Source organism: Neoarius graeffei, chromosome 24 (genome assembly GCF_027579695.1).
Source record: "Neoarius graeffei isolate fNeoGra1 chromosome 24, fNeoGra1.pri, whole genome shotgun sequence".
In the NCBI taxonomy this organism is placed as follows: domain Eukaryota; kingdom Metazoa; phylum Chordata; class Actinopteri; order Siluriformes; family Ariidae; genus Neoarius; species Neoarius graeffei.
The window spans coordinates 33,201,234-33,227,942 of NC_083592.1; the positions used below are offsets into that span (position 1 = coordinate 33,201,234).

Sequence of the window (26,709 nt, forward strand, 5' to 3'; positions counted from 1 at the left end):
AGGCTCAGCCTCCTCTAAAAATGACGAACATCGTGTAGGATGAATTGCGCTAGGCTTATGTTATAGCCGACCTTATAACATTGCTATTTCAGATCCAGAATCATAGAAATATATGTGCTCAACCCACTACAGTGCGAAATCATTCCGTTATAACTTTCCCCAGTTCGCCTAATGTGTGCGTGAGTTTTTCCCCCTCGTGACAGCGCGATGCAGCCCAGCCTCAGTGGATTGGGAGCTATGTGCTTGTCAATCTCAAAATGCAAGACGATTATTGGACAAATACTGCGAAAATGCCCGCCCACGGAGTCTCACGGACTCCCAGCCTCAGTGGACTTCAACGGCATTTGGGAGCTCTGCGCTTTTCAATCTCAAAATGCAAGACGGTTATTGGACAAATACTGCGAAAACGCCCGCCCACGGACTCCGAGCCTCACATGGGAGGGACATGGCAGTTTCCGTGAGGAGACTGGTGATTGGTGAAAGTGGCCAGATATTTTCTTTGATTGAAAGCTCGTTTCAACTATAGACAGGCAGCACAGTGTTGCCAGATTGGGCGATTTTAAGTGCATTTTGGCGGGTTTTGAACATATTTTGGGCTGGATAACGTCAGCAGTATCTGGCAACATCAGTTCAGTCCCATGCGGATTCGCAAGTGCTGTGGTGTATTGTAAGAGATCGGCTTACATTTCGATTTCATTCATTACATACGGTTTCTACCAGCTTTTTTAGTTTGTATATATTTTCATTGTAAATAAAGTGTAAATATAGTGTCAAGTTTGCTATCTTAGTTCCAGAAATTTCGTTTATTTGAGTGACTGAACTTGAACTTGAGGGGGCTAGTCAGCTAGCAAGAAAGCTGCGCACGGATGCCAAGCATTGCTGATTTAATTTTGGCGAAGCCATTTGCCAGTCTTCCTTTCGAGGAAAAAATTAAAATTAAAGAGCAGGGTAGACCAACGCCTCAGATTGACTTGGTGAAAAAGGTAGGGAATAATACTCGTTCCTTTCAGCTCTCCTGGTACGAGAAAGTGAATTGGCTAACAGCAAGTGACCCACATCAACAACAGTAAATAGGCTACTTTAGTAATATGTCATGGATGGACCAAAAATATAGAATCTATTTAAAATGTTTATGCTGAGTATATTATATTGGAATATATATTTTTCTGGATATGAATTAAACACCGCTACAATTTGGAAAACATTTTTAAACAAAAACACAGCCGAGGTCAATTTTTAAACGACATGCCACAATTTTAAAATATAAAATGTTAAAATATACCCCCCCCCCAACACCACCATCATGTATATTGGACAGTAGGCTAATGGGCCAAAAGAACCTGTTATTTCACAGTTTGTGACCCTGCCAACAATCAGCCAGATCAGAGGCAAGAGTATGGGCAAAATTGATGTGTTTTTTCTTTTAAAATCTGGAAATATCGTAACCGACCAGCCTCCCCTGTTTGAAAGACTACCAGCCGCCACTGAGTTACAGTATATAAAGGCACCATCATCGCGTTAAAAAAAAATAGAATCACACACACACACACACACACACACACACACGAACTCATGACCATATGATTTTGACAGACCTCCCACGGATTGGAAGCTTCAGGTTAATTAAATAGCATTTTTGTGTTCCTGATTGTAAACTAGACTACTGACTACTGCTAACTAATTTACAAAGCTGCCCTGTACACATGGCTTTAAAAATCCTGTCCAGTTATCTAATTTGGTCTGAATTAAATTATTGAATGGCCTACCTGCCCATCTACCTACCTACCTGCGCGCATTCTGCCTGTGCACTGATTGCGCCTGTCAAGGCTAGGCGGATATATTGCAGACATACTGCTAAAGCTAGTGAGCTAGTCGACAGCTATGAGTACTAACAGTAGCCATTTTTGTTGTTTACATTCCTCAGGATAATTTTAGATGTTTTCTTATATGTGAATGAGACATGAGGTAGTTGTATATGACAATAACACGCTACACTCAAAGTCTTCCCCCAGTCCCCATGCCCAAAAATGTTCTCTTGTGGACTTGTCTTCCAGGAGTACTCAGGCCGTGCACGTTCATGAATTTTGAAGGAGTGGCTTTGGAAGGAGGGCTGAAGGGACTGAAGGGTGGGATTTTTCAGTTGGATACTTTCAAAATCTAACATACTCTTGCTGGTTTCTCCAAAATTACCTACCATCAGGGTCATAGGGGAAGCTGAAGCCATTGCCAGCTGACATTGGGTGAGAGGTAGGGCTACACCCTGGACAGGTTGAGAAAATAACTAGTGTTGTGTTATTCAACACTGTGAAACTCTGAATCTTCTTACAGAGCTCCTAATCCATTTACATCATATGGCTGTTACTATGCTATAATGATTCTCTGCCACCCAACTATGATTTATTGGAAGCAACTACACGCAGCGATTGGCTACACACTGATATCTGCTTCATAAACAAGGCAGGGACATCGCAAATCAATGGTCTTCATTGATCGTATTTTAAAAGGGGAAATGGAAATGTAGTGTTGGCCTACAGAAAGATAAGGATAAAGAAAGGCAAGCAGTTCATACAAAAGGCATACAGAAAGCAAAGGAGAGAGGACAAAAATGTGAATGACAGCACGACTAAGAAATATAGTACAGAGTGATGTGAGCTTATAAGACATGAAATGATAACCTCTCAATCGTTTGCAGTCTTGGGTAAAAATTTAAACTGCAACCAGTGGTGAGTCTCAGGTCGAGGAGGACTTAAATATTGGGGAAAGTGGAGCTGCCCCTTAATCACCATTGCTCCCAGGTTCGCTCTGACCCGGAGTGGTAGCACCTGCCTGGGTTCCAGCTATGGGTTAAATAGTACATCACCAATAAGGTGCTGGCAGCAGGGCGCTTTTCGGTGCAATGTGGCAGATGAACCCAACAGGGTCAATGGCGCACCATCAGATGGCATGTGGAACAGCCATTCAAATGGCCAACTGATGGCATCACTTGGCAAGTCAGTTGTCACTGTGGGGCAACTTCCATATCCATCAGGTCTATGGCACTTTTTGTGCACCACTTGGCATCAGGTTTAGCAGTCCAGAGAGACAACAAGATGGGGGTATGACATCGTTTGTCTTACCTTACTGTGCAAGACGCTTCATGAGGAGAGGAGAATAAGAAAGCCCTGTGGTGAAGGAGTAAATGCGACGGCAGCAGGTCTGAGAAGCTGGAAGTTGCTAGCAGGAACTTTACACACAGGTGGCTCGTGTATGATAGTTGCAGCCTAACTGAAGCTCTGGGTAACAGTGGGCTGAGGCAGCATTGCAGGTGTCCAGGTAGCCTTATTTAGGGAGAACACTGCCTGTCCTAGAAAAATTATCGATCAGATGTGGGAAAGGGATGCCTCGGACAGGGCAACATGGCGAAGCATAGTTAAAAGCCCAGTGTCTGCAATTGAAGACAAGCGTCAAAGGAAGTATACGAGAGCTGATGAAACTAGACATTCCATAGCAGCTCAACCAGGCCATTCATGCCACCGCTGTGGACGACTCTGTTGGTCTAGTGCGGGCCTCGTGAAGCAGTCATCATCACTAGCAATAATGGACAGCCGCTGCCAATTGTTTGCAGAAAAGAGGCGCACGTTTGATACTCAAGAAGAAAATCAGAGATGAACATTCTTGTCCTTTTCAGAAAGCTGAATTGGGTTCCTATTGTTGAAAGATGGAAATTTAACAAATGTCTGATAGTGTACAAATGTATGAACGGACTTCTACTAGACCACCTACGTACAATTTTTTGTTAAAAACTCTGATGTCCATAATTATAACACAAGAGCAAGGAACAATATTCATATCTTGAAAATAAACTCAAAATCAGGACACAGAATTTTTGCTTTTTCAGCTGCCATGTTATATAATTCTCTGCCCGACTATGTTAAAAACTCCGAGACTGCGAAGAAATTTAGAACTAACTACTGGAAACATTCATCCATCCATTATCTGTAGCCGCTTATCCTGTACAGGGTTGCAGGCAAGCTGGAGCTTATCCCAGCTGACTATGGGCGAAAGGCGGGGTACACCCTGGACAAGTCGCCAGATCATCACAGGGCTGACACACAGACAAACAACCATTCACACTCACATTCACACCTACAGTCAATTTAGAGCCACTAATTAGCCTAACTTGCATGTCTTTGGACTGTGGGGGAAACCGGAGCACCCGGAGGAAACCCACGCAGACACGGGGAGAACATGCAAACTCCGCACAGAAAGGCCCTCGCCGGCCGTTAGGCTCGAACCCAGGATCTTCTTGCTGTGAGACGACAGTGCTAACCACTACACCACCGTGCCGACCTACTGGAAACACTTTTCTGCTATTTATATATATTTTTATAAATGGAATACAAATTTTATTCATTATTAATCATAATAATATGTCTGTCTCACTATATTGTATATTACCTTTATTATCTTGTGTTAATAAAGTTATCATTATTATTAACACAGACTACAGTTTCGGATTGCATAAAAAAAATCTAGCCTAAGGTTGCCATTGATTCTAGTGTTTGTTCACTGATGAGAAGAGCTGAAGAATAGTACCGGAGGTGTGCTTGGAGTTGGCAGAGGATTTGTGTGAGGTGGCCACCGGTACGTCTGAACAACTCCCTCAAAAATGCTGTGCAAGCAGAAATACATGTAGCTCAAGTTGCGTATGAGGCTGCGAAAACATGTTTGATAAGTAGACAGGGAAAGAACGGGCCCTATTCCTGTTTAAACTTTGAAGATATCGAAGTTGAGTGTGGAAGAAATTAACTAAGCCAAGAATAATATATAAACTACTAGATGTTTAGCGGCTGCTCAACATTTAATCTCTGATGCCTTTGATATCCGATTGCCAGTGGTTCAGTGAAATTCAGAGACGTTTAATTTCCTACTAAGATAAACAAAGGGTTGAAAGAAAAGGACAAAGATTAAGAAAGGCACATTCCTAACGTGGCGAAACTGTAAAAATGAACCCTGAAGGCAATTTAGCGTTTCATTTCTCTTTTCTCTCATGGATACCCAGAGTAAGAAATTTAAAGGCAGTTTATTACCAACAGAATGCTTATCGTCAAATGACTATTATGCAAACTTTTTTCTTCTAAATATGTTTAGCTCCACAGTGCCTTTGCTTTGATAATGCAGTGATCCTTAATGTGCTAACGTCGTTCTATTCTCGACGTTACATTAATGGCATTTAGCAGACGCTCTTATCCAGAGTGACATATAACGTACCCGGTGCAGCCTGGGGGCCTTACTCAAAGGCACTTCAGCCATTCCTGCTGGTCCAGGGAATCAAACCAGCAACCTTTTGGTCCCAAGTCTGCTTCTCTAACCATTAGGCCATGGCTTTTCTTTTATTATGGATTTCAGGGAGTCATGTTTTGAATGAGTATAATGTACCGTGCTTTGCTCTTACCTGTATAAGCATCCAGCTGAACTGACTGAGATGGAAGTAGTGGAAAAAGAGGCCGAGGGTAGCACAGCTGTCGTCTGAGAAAATGCGACCCCTGAACGCTGACACCAGGAAGCAAATCTGAGACAAACAGAAAGAGGGAGACATTAATGCATAAAATCTGGGAAGTAAAATTTCACCTAAATAATGGATATAGGTTCCAGAATGATTTTACACACACACACACACACACACACACACACACACACACACACACACACACGGTACATAGCTTGCTGAAAAAAGCAACTGGTGACCAGCATGACCTCCATAATGAATACTGCTTACAAACAAAACAAACAAGACCAAGAAGCAGCTTTACCGAGAAGTCAAACAAAACGGCCATGACTATAAACCATTTTTCGCCAGGAGGAAATTCATTATTTTATTCCGCAGGAAATGCTTGCACATACAAATACATACAGATCCATGGATCAGTGCAGTGACACATTTCACCCTGACATTTCAACTGCATAGTTTCTCATAACCCTCAGAACACGGCTTCATGATTTATGGCTCTGTATTTTATGCATTTTTTTAAAAAGGGGAGTCCGCGAGGCCCAAAGGCCGTATTTTTATCCAGTATCCTCAGGATTGCTCATTAGGGATCAATAAATGTGTTAGGTTTTATTTATAAAATTAGTTCATATGTTCTCATCTCATCTCATTATCTCTAGCCGCTTTATCCTGTTCTACAGGGTCGCAGGCAAGCTGGAGCCTATCCCAGCTGACTACGGGCGAAAGGCGGGGTACACCCTGGACAAGTCGCCAGGTCATCACAGGGCTGACACATAGACACAGACAACCATTCACACTCACATTCACACCTACGGTCAATTTAGAGTCACCAGTTAACCTAACCTGCATGTCTTTGAACTGTGGGGGAAACTGGAGCACCTGGAGGAAACCCACGCGGACACGGGGAGAACATGCAAACTCCGCACAGAAAGGCCCTCGCTGGCCACGGGGCTCGAACCCGGACCTTCTTGCTGTGAGACGACAGCGCTAACCACTACACCACCGTGCCGCCCCGTTCATATGTTTACACTTTTTATTTTTCTGTAAAGCTGCTTTGTGACAACGTCTGCTGTTAAACGCGCGCTACACAAATAAACTGACTTGACTTGCTTAAAGCAGAGCTAATAGAGTCTCTGGACACATAACAAATGAATATGCAGTATAATCAGATTCAGTGTATTACAGTTCATCCTCTCGGTTACTATATACAGTGTCCTCCACAATTATTGCCCCCCCCCCCCCCCCCCCCCTTGTAAAGATTAGTAAAAAAGGGTTAGAAACAAAATCCACCTTTTGGTGAAGTCGCTTCATCTCACACTGAAAAAACTGGGAAAAATCCAACCTTTAATTGAAATTAATTTAATCAGAGAAAAACAAATCCTTCATCAAGAAATAATTATCTTCAACAAAAACATATGTACCACTATTATTGGCACACCTGCATTTAGTACTTCGTACAACCTCCATTTTCCAGTAAAACAGCACCGAGTCTTCTTAGAACATTTTATAAGGTTGGAGATACAGAGCAGGACATCTGAGACCATTCCTTTTTACACAATTTCTCCAGATCGTACAGGGTCCTCGGCCCTCTCTTGTGCTCTCTCCTCTTCAGCTCAGCCCAAAGGTTTTCAATGAGGACTGAGATGCCCATGGCAGAAGCTCAATGATTGGTCAGCGAACCATTTTTGTGTTGATTTGGACATATCAGATATAAGATAGTGTCAGCCCTGCAATGACCTGGCGACTTGTCCAGGGTGTACCCCGCCTCTCGCTCATAGTCAGCTGGGATAGGCTCCAGCTTGCCTGTGACCCTGCACAAGATAAGTGGCTACAGATAATGGATGGATGGGTGGATGGATGGATATAAGATAGGAGAAGGACGAGAGATGAACTATTGAGGATGAACAAATAATAAACCAAGGAAGCTGTTCAATACTTCAGTACTTTAAGCAGTACTGAGAAATTTTATCTTCATTCATTCAGGGATTCATTCAGTTTATGAATGAGAATAGGTTCAATTTCCCACATATAACCCACGCCACTGTGTCCTGTAACTTCAAGTGGACACTTACTTTATTACCAAATGTCAGATATGCAGGCGACAGACAGATATAAAAGCTGAAATAGAGTTTGTTTAGGCAAATTGGCAGACAAATCCGAGAATCAAAAAACAGACGATGGTCAGGCGAGGTGCAAACAGAGTATCAGAAGTAAGATCAAAAGGCAAAGTCCAGAAACACAAAGTCAAAAACTGGAATCAGCAAAGCAATAACAGAAGGCTTGGTAAAGTCAGACACATGAAACCAAGCGTTACTTCACAACGATGGTGTGAACTATGAGTCCTTAAATAAGTGAGCTGCGATAGTGAACAGGTGTGCACAATCAGAGTTCAGCAGACTGAACGGTAAGGCATGTGTTGGGTGCTGTAGTCCGTGCCGGCCATATTTGAAGGCCGCTGTGAATTCTAGGAAATGGAGTCTTGATTGCAAGCAGGTGCAGATGTGACACCAAATTTCATCGATGTTGGAAATGAAAGTTTCTTTATCAAACTGTAAGTCCTGGCTATACATCACAACTGGCAGAGAAATATAAAGAAAACAAAACAAGGTGACACTACTGTTCAGCCAGTTTGCTGGCTAATCAGTTTCTCTAATATCCAGCTCACGCTACAGTATTATTCAGCTGTTTAGCTGATTCAGACCAGGAAGTCACCTGCACTATAAAGGAGGTTTTTTTTTTGGTTTTGGTTTTGTTTTTTTTCTGCTGCATGTCAAGCATTGGCAGTATTCCAGACTGAAGCAGATGCACTTGTGTTCTGAAGGGGTTCTGTCTGGACTGATATGGAGGCCCTTTAGACAAAACAACAGTGTGCTGTGATAGATGACTTGCTTTATTTCTTAATTAACGTGTTATTCAATTACGTTTTCAGTTTTAGTAACCTTATATCGTGACTTGTATTGGCAACTAATTGCAATTAAATATTGTACTTATCGGCCTATTCGGTTTTTAGCCGTGTTGAATTTAGTTCATTTGGTCCACGGCAGGCGTCGCTTATCCGCGCGATCTTCACCAGACTTGTACAAGACTTCGAAACGTGACGTGTCAGCCAGGTGTCAGTGCCGCCATTTTGAAAACTGTTTTCCAAATGAAATATTGCACAAAAACGAGTTTAAATGGCGATTACTGCCTACTTTTTTCAAACTTTCCTGACTGCTGTCAAACCAAACAAAACTTCCGGCTTGATTACATCAGCATTCGAAAGAGGGCGCGCGCGTCTTTTGACAACGTTGGCAGATGTTGGTCACTTTGATTTCCGCTGTACGTTTTACTTCCGTCCTACGATGTCTCGCACAGGTCTCAACGAATCTTGTTTACGGCCATTGCTTTGACATATGGACTGATATATTACAGAGCATATTTCAAACACTCAACTTGCTATAGCAGCGACAAAATAGCTGTCAGAAATGCATTCCTACATTTAATAAAATGAGATAAATAGAATTTTGATAATAAAAAATTTGCCTTCAGTTCTCCTTTAATATAGTAGGGCATAAGATTCTAGATTTACTGCTTGGTTCATCATGACGAACTTAGATTGAGTGGTACAGCGCAGTGTTAATATGGGATTAATTTACTGCATGTGAGATATTCGGTGGTTGCGTTGGTCTGATGGCATCAGCAAGAGGTGCAGGTGCAATGGAAAGTTTAACTTTCAAGTTGTTGAGTGGCCAGATATGAAGGTGTGAGCAAGCATTCAAATATGAAATTTACAAAACTTTCATTAATAACTACTTATTAACTGAGTGTGAGGTCTGATATTTTCCCATAAATACCAAGCGAGGTTAATAAGGAGTTTATTATATGGCTTTTTTTATTTCTAAGATTAAAACAGACGGTCATGATAATGAGACGTGCCGCTGCTTTCAATCATGTCATATTCGTAATATAGTTTAGTCACACGTGTCAGGGTGCAGGCACTTATGGCTGCAAACTCAGGGGAGAGCGGGTGCATCGCAAACTGTAAAAAAAAAAAAAGCCAAATAGGGAAACTGGAGACATAGTCAGGGACGGGCAAGGGTCAGTCGATCGGCGAACAGAATATCAGAGATCAGGTGAGAGAATGAAGTCAGAAGTAAACGTAAACAGAGTTCAATAACGGGAAGTCAGGCAGATAGTCAAACGGCTCGGGAAAGTCAGGCACGGGGACACAGAGCAATACTTCGCAAAGTGAGAGCTGAGCTAATATAGGGAAGGTGATTGCCGGTAAATTAGAAACAGGTGTTGAGGTTAGAATTCTGGTGATGAGGGGCACTGTGGCGCTTGGGAAGTGTAGTCTGGAGCGGCCACGTTTGGAGGCTGCCATTACTGTAATAGATTTTCAGTGCTGTTACTGTAATAATAACAATAATTTGGTTGGGCACTACCCAAGCTAATGATCACATCATCAGCTTTCCTTTGGCTAACCAGACACAAAGTACACCACCACTCTTGCCAGAGCAGTTGGGGGTTAGGTGCCTTGCTCAAGGGCACTTCAACCAGTCCTGCTGGTCCAGGAAATCAAGCCAGCAACCTTTTGGTCCCAAAGCTGCTTCTCTAACCATTAGGCCATGGCTTCCCCTTTTGCATGGGTTCCCCTTCGCTGTTACTGACAGCATGCAGAATAAACGACTAGCAGTTTCAAAACTGAATTTATTTCTCCACTCGAGTCATACATGACAAATGTTCTGAGAAAGATAAAAATATATTTTTTTATCTTCTGTCTTCACTGGCACCGTTTTTGTTGTCAACAACGTTGTCGTCTTCGTCATGACTTTCTTGTGCGCTTCCATGTGCAGCCTCTTCGGAGGAATAAAATTCGCTTTCTGAATGCTCTCCGCTGCTCATTTCTTGAATAACTCAGTGACTCTTGTTTGTCTTTTGTGTTCCAACAGTTTTTGATTCCGTTTTGATTTCCAATTAACCTTTTTGTTTTTTGCAACATTGAAAGCCAGCGCCTTGGAAAGAAAGTCCATAATCGCCCACGGGCATTATGGGAAAATTCTGCCCGCCAAGGAACCAATCAGAGCGCACGATTTTACCAGAAGTAGCTCATGGCATATAATAATGTGATTTAACGTACTTAATGTGATTTAATGTTCATGTATCCATCCTAAGTAACTTAACTACCTGGTCAGGGTCAAAGTGGTGTAATCAGGCACTTGTTTATACTGTAGGAAACAGAGCCATAAGACAATGTTTCAGGTCGGTACAAACAGAAATAATTGCACAAGTGGAATCTGTCATTAAGATAAATTATGAGCTTGAGTGATGTAACTGATTTACAGTAAGCCTCAAATGTTCAAGCCAGCATTCACAAAGCATCCTGACACTGCTGCCATTCTTACCGCTGGGTTTTTCCTGCAGTATTTTCCAGCATTTCCAGGAACAGAGTGGGAAGGTTCATATTTTATTCCCCAAAACCCCCTCTGGTTTCGGCTATGCCTATTTTGGGTTTAGATACAGATAATGGTGCTGTTTAACACCCCTCTCTGCAGTGTTAATAATAATAGTGTCGTAATATAACAGATCTGTGAGTGGGTACACACTGTAAAGAGTACAATGCCATTCTAATGAACTATTATAACAGTTGTAGTGTTATGTAATCACCTTGTCACCACATTATACTAATAATACTTTACACCAGGAGAAGTGTCTTCCTGACAAAGTTTTTTCTTAATCCAGAGTAGTACTGTATGTCTGAACAGGCAGCACTACTGGAAAAGGACAAAGCTGTGGTCTAGAAGGGAACTAGGCTATAATTTGTAATAATGTGACCCTACAATGACAATGAAAAACGGCACATTTCGCTTGATTCCAGCAATAAGCTCTGAGCTAAACATTCACAAGGTTTCAAAGAAGTGCTGCATAAACTGGAAATTTGTTATTTGAAAAGAGTTTGCCAACTTCCTGTTCATATTACTAACAGGGGTGAGTAACTCGGCTGCATGTGGGAGGCGCCGAGGCAGGAAACAAAGACGGGAAGTCCTGAGAATCAACAACTGATCAGATCTTATGCTGGTGTGTGTTATTACGCAGAGGTGACTCAAGCCGGGATAAATGGTAATGAGGCCAAGGATTCACGCTGATTTAGTAATCAGAGTGCTGTTGCATTTCTGGACACACCAGCAAGGTCCAGAGTGTGAAATGTCCCCCAGGTACAGTGCGAGTCTTCACAATTTCTGTGTTACATTTAGGTTTTGCAGCCTACTTTTTGGGAAGGATCAACAGAGTCATCACCGGACATAAATAATCTGGCCTTGAGTCTTTCTTTGGGCTTTTCCTCACTACACCTCAAGAGAAAATATCTCGCATTTGTACAAGGTTACTCTGCAATCTACTTTTTTTTTTTTAACATAAGGTGACTTGTTGTATCAGGCAGCTTATAAGAGTTGATTAAAATTCCTAACAAATATAAATTCGAATGAATGTGACAGTAAGATCAGGGAGGTGAATATTCCATGTGCTCATTTGTAAAATATCTTTATTTCATGTGCAATTTTTTTTTTCTGTTCACGAAGATGCAAGCTCACTTGTCTGAAAACAACTAACCAACCAACCAACCAACCAACCAACAAACCCTGAGCTCTTGATATTCAAGAATTCTTCTTAAAAAATAGAGATAAGGTGATCCAATATGTATGGTTACAAATATCTGTCTGTTATTAGATACATTTAGGAGCAAATACTGATATTGTAGGGGCGGCACGGTGGTGTAGTGGTTAGCACTGTCGCCTCACAGCAAGAAGGTCCTGGGTTCGAGCCCAGCGGCCGGCGAGGGCCTTTCTGTGTGGAGTTTGCATGTTCTCCCCGTGTCTGCGTGGGTTTCCTCCGGGTGCTCTGTTTTCCCCCACAGTCCAAAGACATGCAGGTTAGGCTAATTGGTGGCTCTAAATTGACCGTAGGTGTGAATGATTGTTTGTTTCTATGTGTCAGCCTTGCTATGATCTGGAGACTTATCCAGGTTGTACCCCACATCTCGCCCATAGTCAGCTGGGATAGGCTCCAGCTTGCCTGAGACCCTGCACAGGATAAGCAGCTACAGATAATGGATGGATACTGATGTTGTAGCTTGGGTTTATCCAATTTGTACTGTGACAGCTATCTGTTAGCCTGCTTATTAGTTTTCATCATGCTCGCTAAAGTGTTCAAGATTAAAGATATATCGGTCATTATTCCATCCACATTCACTGGATATGAGCAATCGTGCGCTCTGATTGGCTACTCTACTACTAGGATATCAGCTTATATACCATGAGTAGAGAAAAACAAAATGGTGAAGCGTGTTGCTGAACTAACCGAGGACGAAATAAAAACTCTTCTCGAAAACAAAACCCCAAAAAATACAAAAAAAAAAAAAAAAAACCACCAACAAAATATGGAATTAAAGTATTTCATGGTAAGAACACATCCTTTTTTATTTTTCAAGAATTATTATTATTATAGCATTTTTCACAAATTGCTACTGTCATTTTGCTGGTTTGTTTACATTCTTCATCTTTAAGCATTAAAATTGGTTGAATTTTTTTTAGACTGGTTCAAAAGCTCAAAGAAGTTTGAAAATTATATAACTGAAATGTCCAAGGAAGATTAAATAAATGTCTAAAGCTATTCTATACCTCGGCACGACAGCAAGAGGACACTTCTGATGATTTTGTCGGGCGTTTTGTATAAAGTTTTTATTTATTGAATTTGAAAAAAATAAAAATAAAAATAAAAATACTCTGTTTCTCAAAATCCAGTGAATGTGGATAGAATAAAACAGTTATTCCACACAATCTTGTCATACATAGCTTATACCCAACTCGGTGCTACGCTCCTCGTCAGCTATCAGCTCATGTACGACTTGATTTCATGGAATAACTGTTAATTAGTTAGCTTTAGTTAATATTTACCTACCTCCTAATTAATTCAATGGGGAATGACGCATATACTGTCTACCAAAAAGAAATAAACAAGATGATATTTAAAACACGGATTTGAAATGTGTCTCTACCAACAAGGAGATTGGCTCTTTTACTGAGAGGTGGTCTATACTAGAGGTCTGCGCGGGACAGAATTTTCAGTCCCGCTCCCGCCCGCTCCCACATTGTGCAGTCACGCTCCCGCCTGCTCCCGCAAAGAATTATGATTTTCAGTCCTGCTTCCGCCCGCGCCTGCCATATTTTGTCCCGCTCCCGCCTGCAAATCCCGCATGATGCAGACGTTCGCGTTATTTCTCACGAAAGTTCTTGTCATTGGCTTGGGGAATTAAACATGCTGAGCTTAACTGAGCTCTCCACTGACCGATCCTTCACCTAGCGCATGTAGCGAGGGTGCACGTTGCCAGGTGGCATGCGCAGCTGAGGCTTTACAGAGATACCCATTGTGAGCTTCACTAGAGGAGCTCTGCTCTTCTGCCATGATCGGAGATCTCAAACACGGAAGAGCGGAAAGGAATCGGAAGCGTACGCGAGATTAGACCACATCCGCAAATTTAGGCATTTTAAAATGTTTTTATTAATGCCAAATAAAATATCCAGCACAAATTATATATGATAGACATAAATTAATAATTTATAAATTTTATTTTAAACACGTTTTTAGTTAGCGGGACTGCAGCTTATCACCTCTCCCGCCCGCTCCCGCATTGTGCACTCCCCCTCCCGCCCGCGCCCGCAATGAGCTTTCAAAATTTGTCCCGCGCCGCACTGCTTTGCGTCGGGTCCCGCAGGACTCCCGCAGGAGTGCAGGGCTCTAGTCTGTACGATAGCCACCATGTTGAGTGTTCCACACTGCCTCATTCATTTATTCATCACTTGTTCTGTTTAAAGGTGTTAGGTGTAAGAATGTGGAAGAATTTTAGTTTAAAACATTCAAAAATGCCTAAAATTATCAACAGAATGTGAAGAAATAATACTGTTGATGCTATGTCAAAGATGCTGATGCATCACGCTGCAGAGATATCTACTGAAGTTAGTATGCTAACCAGATAACCCAGAGACAGGACGTACTGTCCTTCTCGTAAGAGAGGGTTGTTGGTATGAGCGAAGAGTTAAAGAAGCCATTTTTGTCAACCTGGAACAGTCATCACTGAACAGAGGTGGGGGTCTAAGACATCATTTATCAGCCACCTACAATGCAGTCCTTGGCACACTTCCCAGACAACTGAATGCACACCAAAACCCAGCTGTTTTCAGTGACTCACAGGAGGACAGAGAGAACCAACAATCCATTGATCATCCCAATGACTCTCTAGGCCATTCACACCCAGCCCCCAGTGACCCACACCAACAGGATGGCTCAACGACACCTTAGGATTGCTTTTCATTCATGAGAGGATAAATACCTGTTACTCCCCCATTAGTCAGACAGAACTGAAGAAGCCTTTCGGATGAGAGGTGAAACGTCTTCAAGAATCTTCAAGCAAGTCCAGTTGCTCTCTTTTACCACTCACAAATGAAAATGATACATTATCTTGAATGGCTCTCAGAGTTTCAGCAGTTAGTCGAATTTTGCGTATTCTTGCCCTGTTAGTTATTGGTTGGCTTTTTTTTTTTTAAACTGATGACTGTAAAGTTAGATTGTATGAACTCAGTAGTGGAGCAATGAAAAATAGCTTTACACTATACACTGAAACCCTGCCAGAGCAAACTCTTACTACAAACTTTCGCATATACAGTAACAAACTAAGTTTGTGTTCCTTGCCTTTAATGACGAGTCGGAGTTTAAAAAAAACACATCACTGTGTCACGTCCATGTGTGTTGGTGCTGCATGCTCTGAGCGCAATTAGGACTAATTACTATGCACCTGTTCTGGATTAGAGTGCAATCACAGCGCGTGCTTATAAGGACTTTCTAAACACACAGACTTGGCAAAGTATACACGTGTCTCACATTACCAAACCTTGTACAGTAACTGGTTTTGACTTTGTTTTGTGTATTTGGATTCTGCCTTTGTCTTACGTTTTTGAACGGTTTGCCTACTTGTTTGCCAATAAATACTTCCTGCAACTGCATCTGTCATTCGCCTACTTACATGATACACTGTGCTCCTCTTCCCACCAGGGACAAACAATAAGTAATCACATCCGCAGTCAAGTTAACAATACGTGTTAACGCCATAAAGGTTTAACTAACGTAGCTTAGGTGGCGATCACTAACAATTGTCGAGAAAGGTGATTAAAAGATTGATAAATGGATTAAATGACCGCTGATACCACTAAACTCAACAGCTCGTTAAAGTGTACTGGCGGCATTTTTATACCCCCCTGTCCAGCCCTGCGGTGCGACATAAATGACATCATCGGTGATTTGCAACACATGAATGAACTGAATGGTGAAGATTTAGAAAAAATTACAAGTCAGTGGGTGGATATTGACAACGATACACTGGTAACCTCCATCATTTCCATAACAGACGAAGAAATTATCGCCGCCATTTGTGATCCTTTAACTCCGTCAGTAGCTGCGATACTGACTCGGAAGGAGAAATTCGTGATAAAGAGAATGTGCCTAAAATTTCACATATAACGTGAGTGTTTGGCATGACAAATGGTTCCATTTCAGTATTACGAACTTTTCCGCATAATGAACTATTTGAACGTGAGTGATAATTCTATGAGAGTGGTGGTGCATTTGGGCTGAAGGGAGAGGAGGGACTGTACATTATTCTTGTTTCTCATGATAGGGCTGGACACCCAAACGTTCCGGTGATATACTGCCCCCTATTTGTTTGGAATGCGGAACTTGAATTTGCCAGGTGGCTAAATCTTACACATAGCACCTTTAAGCAGTGGTCTGTCTCGACTCATACCATCTCTTGTTTTTACTCACAACACATAAAAAAAAAACTTACTTTCAAAATAATATACTCTTTGATTTCGGGAAGGATTTAAACAGAAAATGTGATATAATTTCTGTTTGATAGCATCTTTCACCACCAGAGTAAAAAAAGAAAAGAAATCTGGCCAATTCTGAGGCTCATGACTTCTTTACGGAAATATCAAATTACAAATAAAGCTTCTGTAATGAATATTCTACTACTTATACTAAAGGATATGAAAACAAAGAGCATGTTCCCGTATTATTTACACAGCCTATAAAGACAACTTCTTTGACACAGGCTAAGGCACAAAACATGTTTGTGCCAACGCAGTGTTCCCCAGGGAGCCTCTGGAGTGAATGAAACAGGGGAGTGGAGCTCACATCCTGCTTTATATGGGATGTTTTCTCAGGTTCACTGAATTGATTACATCAGTAACATTAGATTCTGCTTTGTGGGAAGCGCGGGCACCTCCTCATTCACCTAATGACCTTTCTGGCTCACTCTCTGGCCAAGGATTGATCCAAATACTATGTACCCAACAGAACAAGAGGAAAAAGCAGATGCAGGACAGTAGAGTTGAAAGTATAAGGTGGCTTCGGCTAATCCGCATGCACTACCTCAACAAAGGAACTGCTGGAAAGACTGCACTTTCACTACGTTCACACTGCAAAGCTTAATGCTCAATTCCGATTTTTTTGTGAAATCCGATTTTTTTGTGAGGTCATTCACATTAACAAATATATGCGACTTGTATGTGATCCTCAGTATGAACGAAAAGCGACCTAAAAGTGTTCCGCATGCGCATTGCAGGATACGACGACGTCACACGCAGTGAGCATGGCCAGTGCTTACGGAAGTAACCTAAAGTTTCCTGTGCATGACAGTAGCCAGCATGGAGTACCTGGCGATGATGCAGTTGTTGTTGCAACGGAGCCAGAACATGCACAATAGCCTGATGTTAAGGAGGAGGTTGAGAAGGAAGAGGGCAAGGGTTTTGGCTCAGGCGTTCTGCGGGGTAGTGACTGCAACCTCCGTTCAAAGGAACATCAAAGCCATGTTGTTGTAACTTTTTTTGAGAGACCCGCCGCCTACTTCAGCGCAGAATAGTGACGTTTGTGGCTTGTTGATGACGTGTAAGTCGGATGAATGCGACCTGGCGGTTCAGATTGAAGTCGCATATGAAAAGATCGGATAGGAATCGGAATTAGGACCACATATCCAAACGGCCTGGGTCGGATTTGAAAAAATCGGATCTGTGTCGTTCATATTGTCAATAAAAGATCGGATACAGGTCACATATGGGCGAAAAAATTGGATTTGAGTCACTTCAGCCTGCAGTGTGAACGTAGTGTTTGATGCTGATGGACCCTAACCAGTTTAAGCGCTAATGCATACAGTATACTGGAATAAGTGCAAACAGAGTTTTATCATGGTTCATTAAGCTACTGACTATCCAATTTCCATTGGCTCTTCATACACAGACATACTACACTTGGATGACGTAAGATGGACAATGGGAGGGTATAGGGCTTGGGAATGTGATGTTATGGCGCAGTGTCTTATGGTATGCATGATCCACCATTTTGGTAGGGTTATTCAATCATCTACTCAAACAGTCAGGCTAGCTAGTTGACAAGTTTTCATCCAAACTGGACAGTAAAACACATGGAAGCCAAGTTTCTGAGGTTTCGACATTTCTACACGGGGAAGCCATGGCCTAATGGTTACAGAAACAGCTTTGGGACCAAAAGGTCGCCGGTTTTGTTCCCTGGACTAGCAGGACTGGCTGAAGTGCCCTTGAGCAAGGCACCTAACCCCTAACTGCTCCTCCCAGGCTGCTCTGAGTATGTTGCTAAATGCCTGCAATGTAATGTCAGTGGATATTACAAAAATACGTGAATGGTTGGGCTTGCTAAAGTCTACTTACAAACCAAAATGTATAAATATTATTAAAAATAGTTCCCTGTCTTTTCAGAACATGGGGTCAGCAATCAAAATGCTGCGTTTCTTTGGCACAATGTTGTGCGAAATGACATTTTAATACTTCGTTGATATCTAATCTAATACTCTGCTGTGTTCTCTGTGTAAAAGTGCTGTGAATGATTAATTAGCCAAGGCAAAATGTTTTCCCCACCCCACGGAGTTAGTCTCTGTATCGCTTCCCCACCCATAGTTTCCATGTCATGTCATGGTTCAGTCACTATGAATAGAGATTTTAAGGTATGGCACAACATAAAAAAGGAACAAATAACACCATGCGAGCAGGAAAATGTAAGGACAGAATACCGCGCTCTTATTTAAGGTTTAAATATACGATGACATGCTTATTTCAACCGTCACTAACACAGTAGCACAAATAGTAATAAACATTAATATAACTGCTGTGGAGGAGAACAACAAGGGTAGTGTAACTATAACGTTTGCTGCATACACACTTAAACAACTGTGTTATGTTTTGGCTTCCTGTCGAGCTGCAGGTCATATACTTATTCATTTGTACACTGTATATGGACTTTCAGTGACATGATATAAAAAAAGGCATGAAGCCATACACCAGATATGATTTCTATCCAGATAAGTAAGTATTCCACTTCATATTTAAGAATGACGATTCTAAATCTCTTTAAGATCTTGCTCGTGTGTGTGTGTGTGTGTGTGTGCTTGTAGCACATACAGCTAGAACTAACAAGAGCAAAATGGGGGAATGATCCATAACACAGCTCAATGTAAAATCCAAAACCTCTAACAGTTAATCCTGGAGGTGACAGCAGAGCAAAGATAAGAGATCAAATGGCCCAGGCCTCGTGTTCATTTCACGGACAGCCGGATAAAGTAGATGAAGAGTGGAGATATACTTCTTTCACAGTGTTCTATAGACCCCTTGCGCATGACATCACGCATCATGTGATAGTTTCTCCTGGGGGACAACCAGACACCGTCTTTCCTGTAAGCAAGGCTTAATCAGTCTAAAATATGGTTCTTTTTTTTTTTTTTTGCTATTTTTGGTTGTTCAAATGGTTCAAATAGATCAAATGTATTACAGTGTCTTGCAAAAGTATTCATCCCCCTTGGTGTTTGTCCTGTTTTGTTGCATTACAAACTGGAATTAAAATGGATTTTTGGGGAGTTAGCACCATTTGATTTACACAACATGCCGACCACTTTAAAGGTGCACATTGTTGTTTTACTGTGACGCAAACAATAATTAAGATGAAAAAACAGAAATCTGGAGTGTGCATAAGTATTCACCCCCTTTCGTATGAAACCCCTAAATAAGAGCTGGTCCAACCAATTCACTTCATAAATCACATAATTAGTTGATTAAGATCCACCTGTGTGCAATCAAAGTGTCACATGATGTCTGTATAAATCAACCTGTTCTGGAAGGACCCTGACTCTGCAACGCTACTAAGCAAGCAACATGAAAACCAAGGAACCTCCAAACAGGTCAGAGACAATGTTGTGGAGAAGTATAGATCAGGGTTGGGTCATAAAAAAATATCCCAAACTTTGAATATCCCACAGATTAAATCCATAATAGCAAAATGGAAGGAATATGGCACCACCATAAACCTGACAAGAGAAGGCTGCACACCAAAACTCACAGACTGGGCAAAGAGGGTATTAATCAGAGATGCAACAAAGACACCAACGATAACACTGAAGGAGCTGCAAACATCCACAGTGGAGATGAGAGTATCTGTCCATAGGAACACTTTAAGCCGTACACTCCACAGAACGGGGCTTTATGGAAGAGTGGCCAGAAAAAAAGCCATTGCTTAAGAAAACACATTTGGAGTTTGCCCAACAGCATGTGGCAGACTCTCCAAATACATGGAAGAAGATTCTCTGGTCAAATGTGTCAGGAGTGGCAAGCTGAGGTGAAGTGAGGACCCAAGAGCAGACTCAGAAAACAGGCAGTGTAAAGAAAACTTCTTTAATGAAGTAAATGCCAGAAAGGCAAAGGTACCGTAGGGCTCAGGCAAAAATCGGTAGTCAAAAAACAGGCCAGGAGGTCAAAAACACAGCGGAGCAGGTAGACACGATCAGGGACAAAAAACAGGACAGAAAAATCTTCACAAAAATTGATGAACACAGGGACAAGGGAAATCCAGGCAGAGGTAGCAAAAGACACAACTCAAAAGAACAGGCAGGCAAAAAACAGGGACAAAAAACTGGACAGAAAAACAAGGAAAAATTCAGGCAGGGGGAATCAAGAAGACACAATACCAATGAGCTGTAGTGAGGTGAGGAAAGTCTACAAGAGACAGTCTGGCAAATGGAGTAGCTCCAAACAGTTCTTAAAAAGCCCTGGCTGATGGGAGAGGAGTGGTAGCAGATGTGGGAGTGCCGCTTCAGGAAATGGCCTTCAGCAAGGCAGAACCGAATTCCTGTCCTGGATCCAGCCTGGAGCCGGCTTGGAAGTCCCACAATCTAAGGCATGGATGGACTGGACCGGACTGTGACAAAATGAGACAAAAATTTAACTTTTTGGCCATAATGGGAAATACCATGTGTGATGCAAATCCAACACTCTGAGAACACCATCCTTACAATAAAGCATGGTGGTGGCAGCATCATGCTGTGGGGATGTTTTTCATCTGCAAGGACAGGAAAGCTGGTCAGAACTGAGAAAAGATGGATGGCACTAAATACAGGGCAATTCTGGAGGAAAACCTGTTTGAGTCAGCCAGAGGTTTGAGACTGGGATGAAGGTTCACGTTCCAGCAGGACAATGACCCTAAACATACTGCTAAAGCTACACTGGAGTGCTTTAAAGGGAAACATTTAAATGTCTTGGAATGGCCTAATCAAAGCTCAGACCTCAATCCAGTTGAGAATCTGTGGCATAACTTGAAGACTGCTGTACACCAATGCAATCCATCTAATTTGAAGGAGTTGGAGCAGTTTTTGCCTTGAGGAATGGGCAAAAATCCCAGTGGCTAGATGTGCTAAGCTAATAGAGACATACCCCAAGAGACTTGCAGCTGTAATTGTAGCAAAAGGTGGCTCTACAAAGTATTGACTTGGGGGGGTTTGAATACTTATGCACACTCCAGATTTCTGTTTTTTCATCTTAATTATTGTTTGTGTCACAATAAAAATAAAAAAAAATGTGCACCTTTAAAGTGGTAGGCATGTTGTGTAAATCAAATGGTGCTAACTCCCCAAAAAATCTATTTTAATTCCAGCTTGTAATGCGACAAAACAGGACAAACACAAAGGGGGATGAATACTTTTGCAAGACACTGTACCGTCTCCCTGGAACTTTGTCTTGAACTTCTGATTGTGGCTTAGGAACTTGACTTGGGCATTTCTTTAGAAAGGAAATATCTCTGAACTGGGAGTAGGAGACTTTTTCCACAGCAGTAGGATGAACCCAGTCCACCTTTTAGATCCACCATTTTGGTAGGGTTATTCAATCATCTACTCCAACAGTCAGCCTAGCTAGTTGACAGGTTTTCATACGAACTGGACAGTAAAACCTGTGGAAGCCAAGTTTCTGAGCTTATACTGAAGAACATCATTCTTTACACTACTGTGTGTCAGCATTTTTAACATTTCTACATGGGGAAGCCATGGCCTAATGGTTGCAGAAGCAGCTTTGGGACCAAAGATAAAGACAGGAAATATCTCTGATCTGGGAGTAGGAGACTTCTTTCACAGCAGTAGGAAGAACCCAGTACACCTTTTTATCTGTACCGGTAACTGTTGGTGAATCCCTTTGTTTCACTCCAGCTTCGAGCCCACAACTCTATGCTATGTGAGAACAGCTCTCTCTAAGGCCTGCCATACAGTCGCAGTGTGCAGCCACAATCTTGCCATTTTTTTCACTGACAGTTCACAGAGTTAAAGGTTTTTCAGTCATTCTTTGTGAGTGGTTAACTTGGAACGGAATATAGGTTGCGTTCAGTCATGTGACTTTTGCCTGCGAGTTTACTTCCGGTGAATGAAGTGGTGGTCAGACAAACTGATTTGGCTGGCGTTATGCAAAGAGCAGGTGAAACTGTCTCTGACTATTTTCACAGTTTAGAGGCCAATGCACGGTTATGATACCTTCAGAAAGTTGCTCTTTGTGATGGGATAGATCCTTACATGTTATCAAAGAAGGATTTTTCCAATGATTTAAAAACTCATCCATCCGTTGAGCTCCCCGACATCTCAGACTACCGTGTGCTGCAGATATTGTTCTACATGAACACACAGGTGAAAACCTGGAACAGCATGGAGGCGAACAACTTTTTATATATAGCTGGGTTAAAGATCTGGGGATCAATACACTACAAGATAAATCCTGTGTCATTTTTGGCTGAGTAAGTAGAAATTTTGAGGCTTTTTGTACGCGTCTTTGCAATGGTTGCTAGGATGCTACAAGTTCTAGTATCGGGTGTAAACAAACCACAGCTGCTCGATTCTCAATCCTCCCTGCTCTTCTCTTCCAGGTAAACAATAAGTTCTTTGAATTAAAACAGAAAAAAATGCAGTGAGAAAGTACATTCCAACATCGATGTCGTTAATGCTAGGCCACAAATCTACATCCATTATCCGTAACCGCTTATCCTGTACAGGGTTGCAGGCAAGCTGGAGCCTATCCCAGCTGACTATGGGCAAGAGGCGGGGTACACCCTGGACAAGTCACCAGATCATCGCAGGGCTGACACATAGAGACAAACGACCATTCACACATTCACACCTACGGTTAATTTAGAGCCACCAATTAACCTAACTGCATGTCTTTGGACTGTGGGGGAAACCGGAGCACCCAGAGGAAACCCACGCGGACACGGGGAGAACATGCAAACTCCACACAGAAAGGCCTTCGTCGGCCACTGGGCTCAAACCCAGAACCTTCTTGCTGTGAAGTGACAGTGCTAACCACTACACCACCATCCCGCCCCACAAATCTACATCACTCCAATTGCTTCGAGGAATTTTATACGGATCATGACCACTAATAAACTCTCATTTCTGCGTATATCCATCCTTTGCTTCTTTCTAACTAATATTATCCAAGTAATCTGGTAGTAAAGCTTTTTTAGCCTTAGTTTTCTTCGAACTGCAGACGTCTGACATCTTCAATATTGCTTGTCTTCCATATGTAAACAAAGATCACTTGTCCCCCAGGACAAGGGTAGCAACAGTTGCTAATGTAAGTGTGATGTTAGTGCAATGGGTCTATAAGTTATCATGCATCAATATGAATCCCCATTCATTCAATAAAGAAGAATTTTTCATTTAAATTGTCCACTCTATAAAACCTTGCGAATTAACCTTCGAAACAAGTCTAAACAAATATACAGGCTCCAATTTGTATCTAATAAATGTAAGTCTTCTCAAATGAAATTCAGTGCATAAAGGGATTTTAATGACAATGGGTTCAATCCCATGCTGTTTCCTCACTGAGTCCTGTCATGAGCAGGCAGCAATGTGTTGGCGATGTTCAGGGGCTGCACTGAAACATGACTCATTCACAGTCCTTCTTAGATCACTATTATCAGCCTGCAAAAGACAAGCCAGGTACTCTGAGAGAAGACCTTACTGACACAGGGAACTTTGTGAAAGCCATGACTTTTTATCCTTTATCTTATGATTCATTCAAGTTGAGAAGTGGGGGAAGCCGTGGCCTAAGTGCCGTAGTGAAGCAGCTTTAGGACCAAAAAGGTTGCCGGTTCAATTCTCTGGACCAGCAAGAATGTCTGACGTGCCCTTGAGCAAGGCATCTAACCCCAGGCTGCGCTGGGTACGTTGTATGTCCCTCTGGATAGAAGCATCTGCTAAATGCCTGTAATATAATGTTGAGAATAAAAGTCGCAAAAACACCAGATCCCTTTTGATGAATGTTCTGAAAGGAACTGCAAGGTTTTCTCATTCACATGACTCTGATCTATTTGCTGTTGCCGAGTCAAGAAACAGTCTCCTGAGATACAGGCTGAGTGAAAAGGACAGAAGCCATGCGGGCTTAAAATAGCCAAGTTCATGCATTACAGACCCTTCTCCGTGACTGACGTATAGATGACAGGGTCTAGACAGAATGACTGCGCAGCTAAAAGCAAGATATTGCAGGTTCAAACCAGATTGTGGTTGCACATTTATCCTGAAACGTTTGATAAACAAGACAGCTTTTATCATCGACACGAATCAGAATTCTTTGGAACTCATCTCGTGAGATTAAATTTCCATGATCCATGAAACCACAGATGAATTCTATATATCCTTTAAATGGATAAATTAACACAACTCGCTATATGAATCAGAAAGACCTTCAGGCCATGGCGTGTTAAATTTAGAACATGTGCACTCCTCTTGTCTTCTCTGGGCATGACTGTTGTGTTTGTCACAAGCGCACCTCCCCTGCTTACAGCTGTGAAAAGAGTCACACTACCTGCACCCTCAGGCCACTTTCTGTTCTGATCTCTCTGACAGGTAAATTGCAGTGCTAATCATCCAGGAGTGTTGAGTTGTTTGTGCATGATTCTACTGCAAACAAACGTAAGTATCAAATGTAACAATTAAAGTTGTTCAACACAACCCAAATTGTGATTTGTGATTTTTTTTTCTGCAGCCGTCAAACCAAACTGGGAAAAGAGTTCTTCCTAAATAGCAGGGTTGCCAGGTTTTAAATCCCACTTATGGCAATCCAAAACTAGTTGACAAAACCCCAATCCTAAAACTCAAAATCTGATCCTTGTATTTAACTCCAAAATCATGTCTACCACTGCAAAATGTGTTGTAATATATACAAAATAATGTTATTTATTTTTTCGCAGGGCGGCACGGTGGTGTAGTGGTTAGCGCTGTCGCCTCACAGCAAGAAGGTCCTGGGTTTGAGCCCCGGGGCTGGTGAGGGCCTTTCTGTGTGGAGTTTGCATGTTCTCCCCGTGTCCGCGTGGGTTTCCTCCGGGTGCTCCGGTTTCCCCCACAGTCCAAAGACATGCAGGTTAGGTTAACTGGTGACTCTAAATTGACCGTAGGTGTGAATGTGAGTGTGAATGGTTGTCTGTGTCTATGTGTCAGCCCTGTGATGACCTGGCGACATGTCCAGGGTGTACCCCGCCTTTCGCCCGTAGTCAGCTGGGATAGGCTCCAGCTTGCCTGCGACCCTGTAGAAGGATAAAGCGGCTAGAGATAATGAGATGAGATGAGATTTTTTTCGCAGTCCAAATCCTGCGCTCTGATTGGCTGGCGGGCAGGTCCGGCTCCTACGGTACGGACCCCAGTTACGGACCTCTGGCGACTCGCTCGTTCACAACAACAACAAACATAGTAGCATTTTTTGTCAACATTAATCTTTTTTTATAAGATTTATTTAAAAGATTATCAAAAATCTTATAAATTTTTGCCAGCATTTCTCAGGAGAATAGCATTAATTTTACAGCATGGATAGCGATAACGACAGTCTTCACAGCAAAAGCGAGTTTTACTACCCTGAGGAAGACAAAATAAAATAAAACATTTCAGAAGAAAGCTAAAAACCTGTAATTTGCTAACGCCGAGCAAAAACATGGCTGAATCCTGAATGACTCCTATTTGTATAAATAGGGGACTACATAGGCGGCAAAATGTAGTTTTTTTCCTGCCATGGAAGTGCACTTGTATACTGAGGAGGAAGCAATTTGCATTACAGCTGTGAATGAGGATTCAAAATAGCATTAATTTTACAGCATGGATAGCGATAATGACAGTGTTCACAGCGGAAGTGAGTTTTACTACCCTGAGGAAGACGAAATAAAAGAAAACATTTCAGGAGAAAGCTAAAAACCTCTAACTTGCAAACACCGAGCAAAAACATGGCTGAATCCTGAATGACTCATCTCATCTCATTATCTCTAGCCGCTTTATCCACTCAAGTTTGTATAAATAGGGAACTACATAGGTGGCAAAACGTTTTTTTCCTGCCATGGAAGTGCACTTGTATACCGAGAAGAAAGCCATTTGCATTACAGCCGTGAATGAGGATTCAAAATGGCGTCTTGGTTCGGTTTTTCCTTTCGGGTGCTCTCGTTTTCTGTCAGAATTTGGTAAAGAAAAAAATAAATATATTATTTACCAGCTTAAGGTTGGTCTGTATGGTGAAATACCGTGACCTCGGCCTTGAATACTGACCTCGGCCCAAAGGGCCTCGGTCAGTACTTTCAAGACCTTGGTCACGGTATTTCATGATACGGACCTCCCAGCTAGTAAATAACACACACACACACACACACACACACACACACACACACACACATATATATGTTATTATTATATCTACATTCACTGGATATGAGCAATCGCATGCTCTGATTGGCTACTCTACTATAAGGATATCAGCTCATATACCATGAGTAGAGAAAAACAAAATGGCGAAGCATGTTTCTGAACCAACCGAGGACGAAAT

General features: G+C 42.0%; 1 protein-coding gene across 1 annotated transcript in view; it reads right to left on the bottom strand.

The window, feature by feature from the left end:
• adgrv1 (adhesion G protein-coupled receptor V1) overlaps positions 1 to 26,709 on the bottom strand; it is a 415,446-nt gene that overhangs the window by 84,653 nt on the left and 304,084 nt on the right. Inside the window, exon 84 of the mRNA XM_060907086.1 lies at positions 5,435 to 5,551. Within this exon, the coding sequence (XP_060763069.1) occupies positions 5,435 to 5,551 (117 nt within the window). The remainder of the gene's footprint in view (positions 1 to 5,434; positions 5,552 to 26,709) is intronic.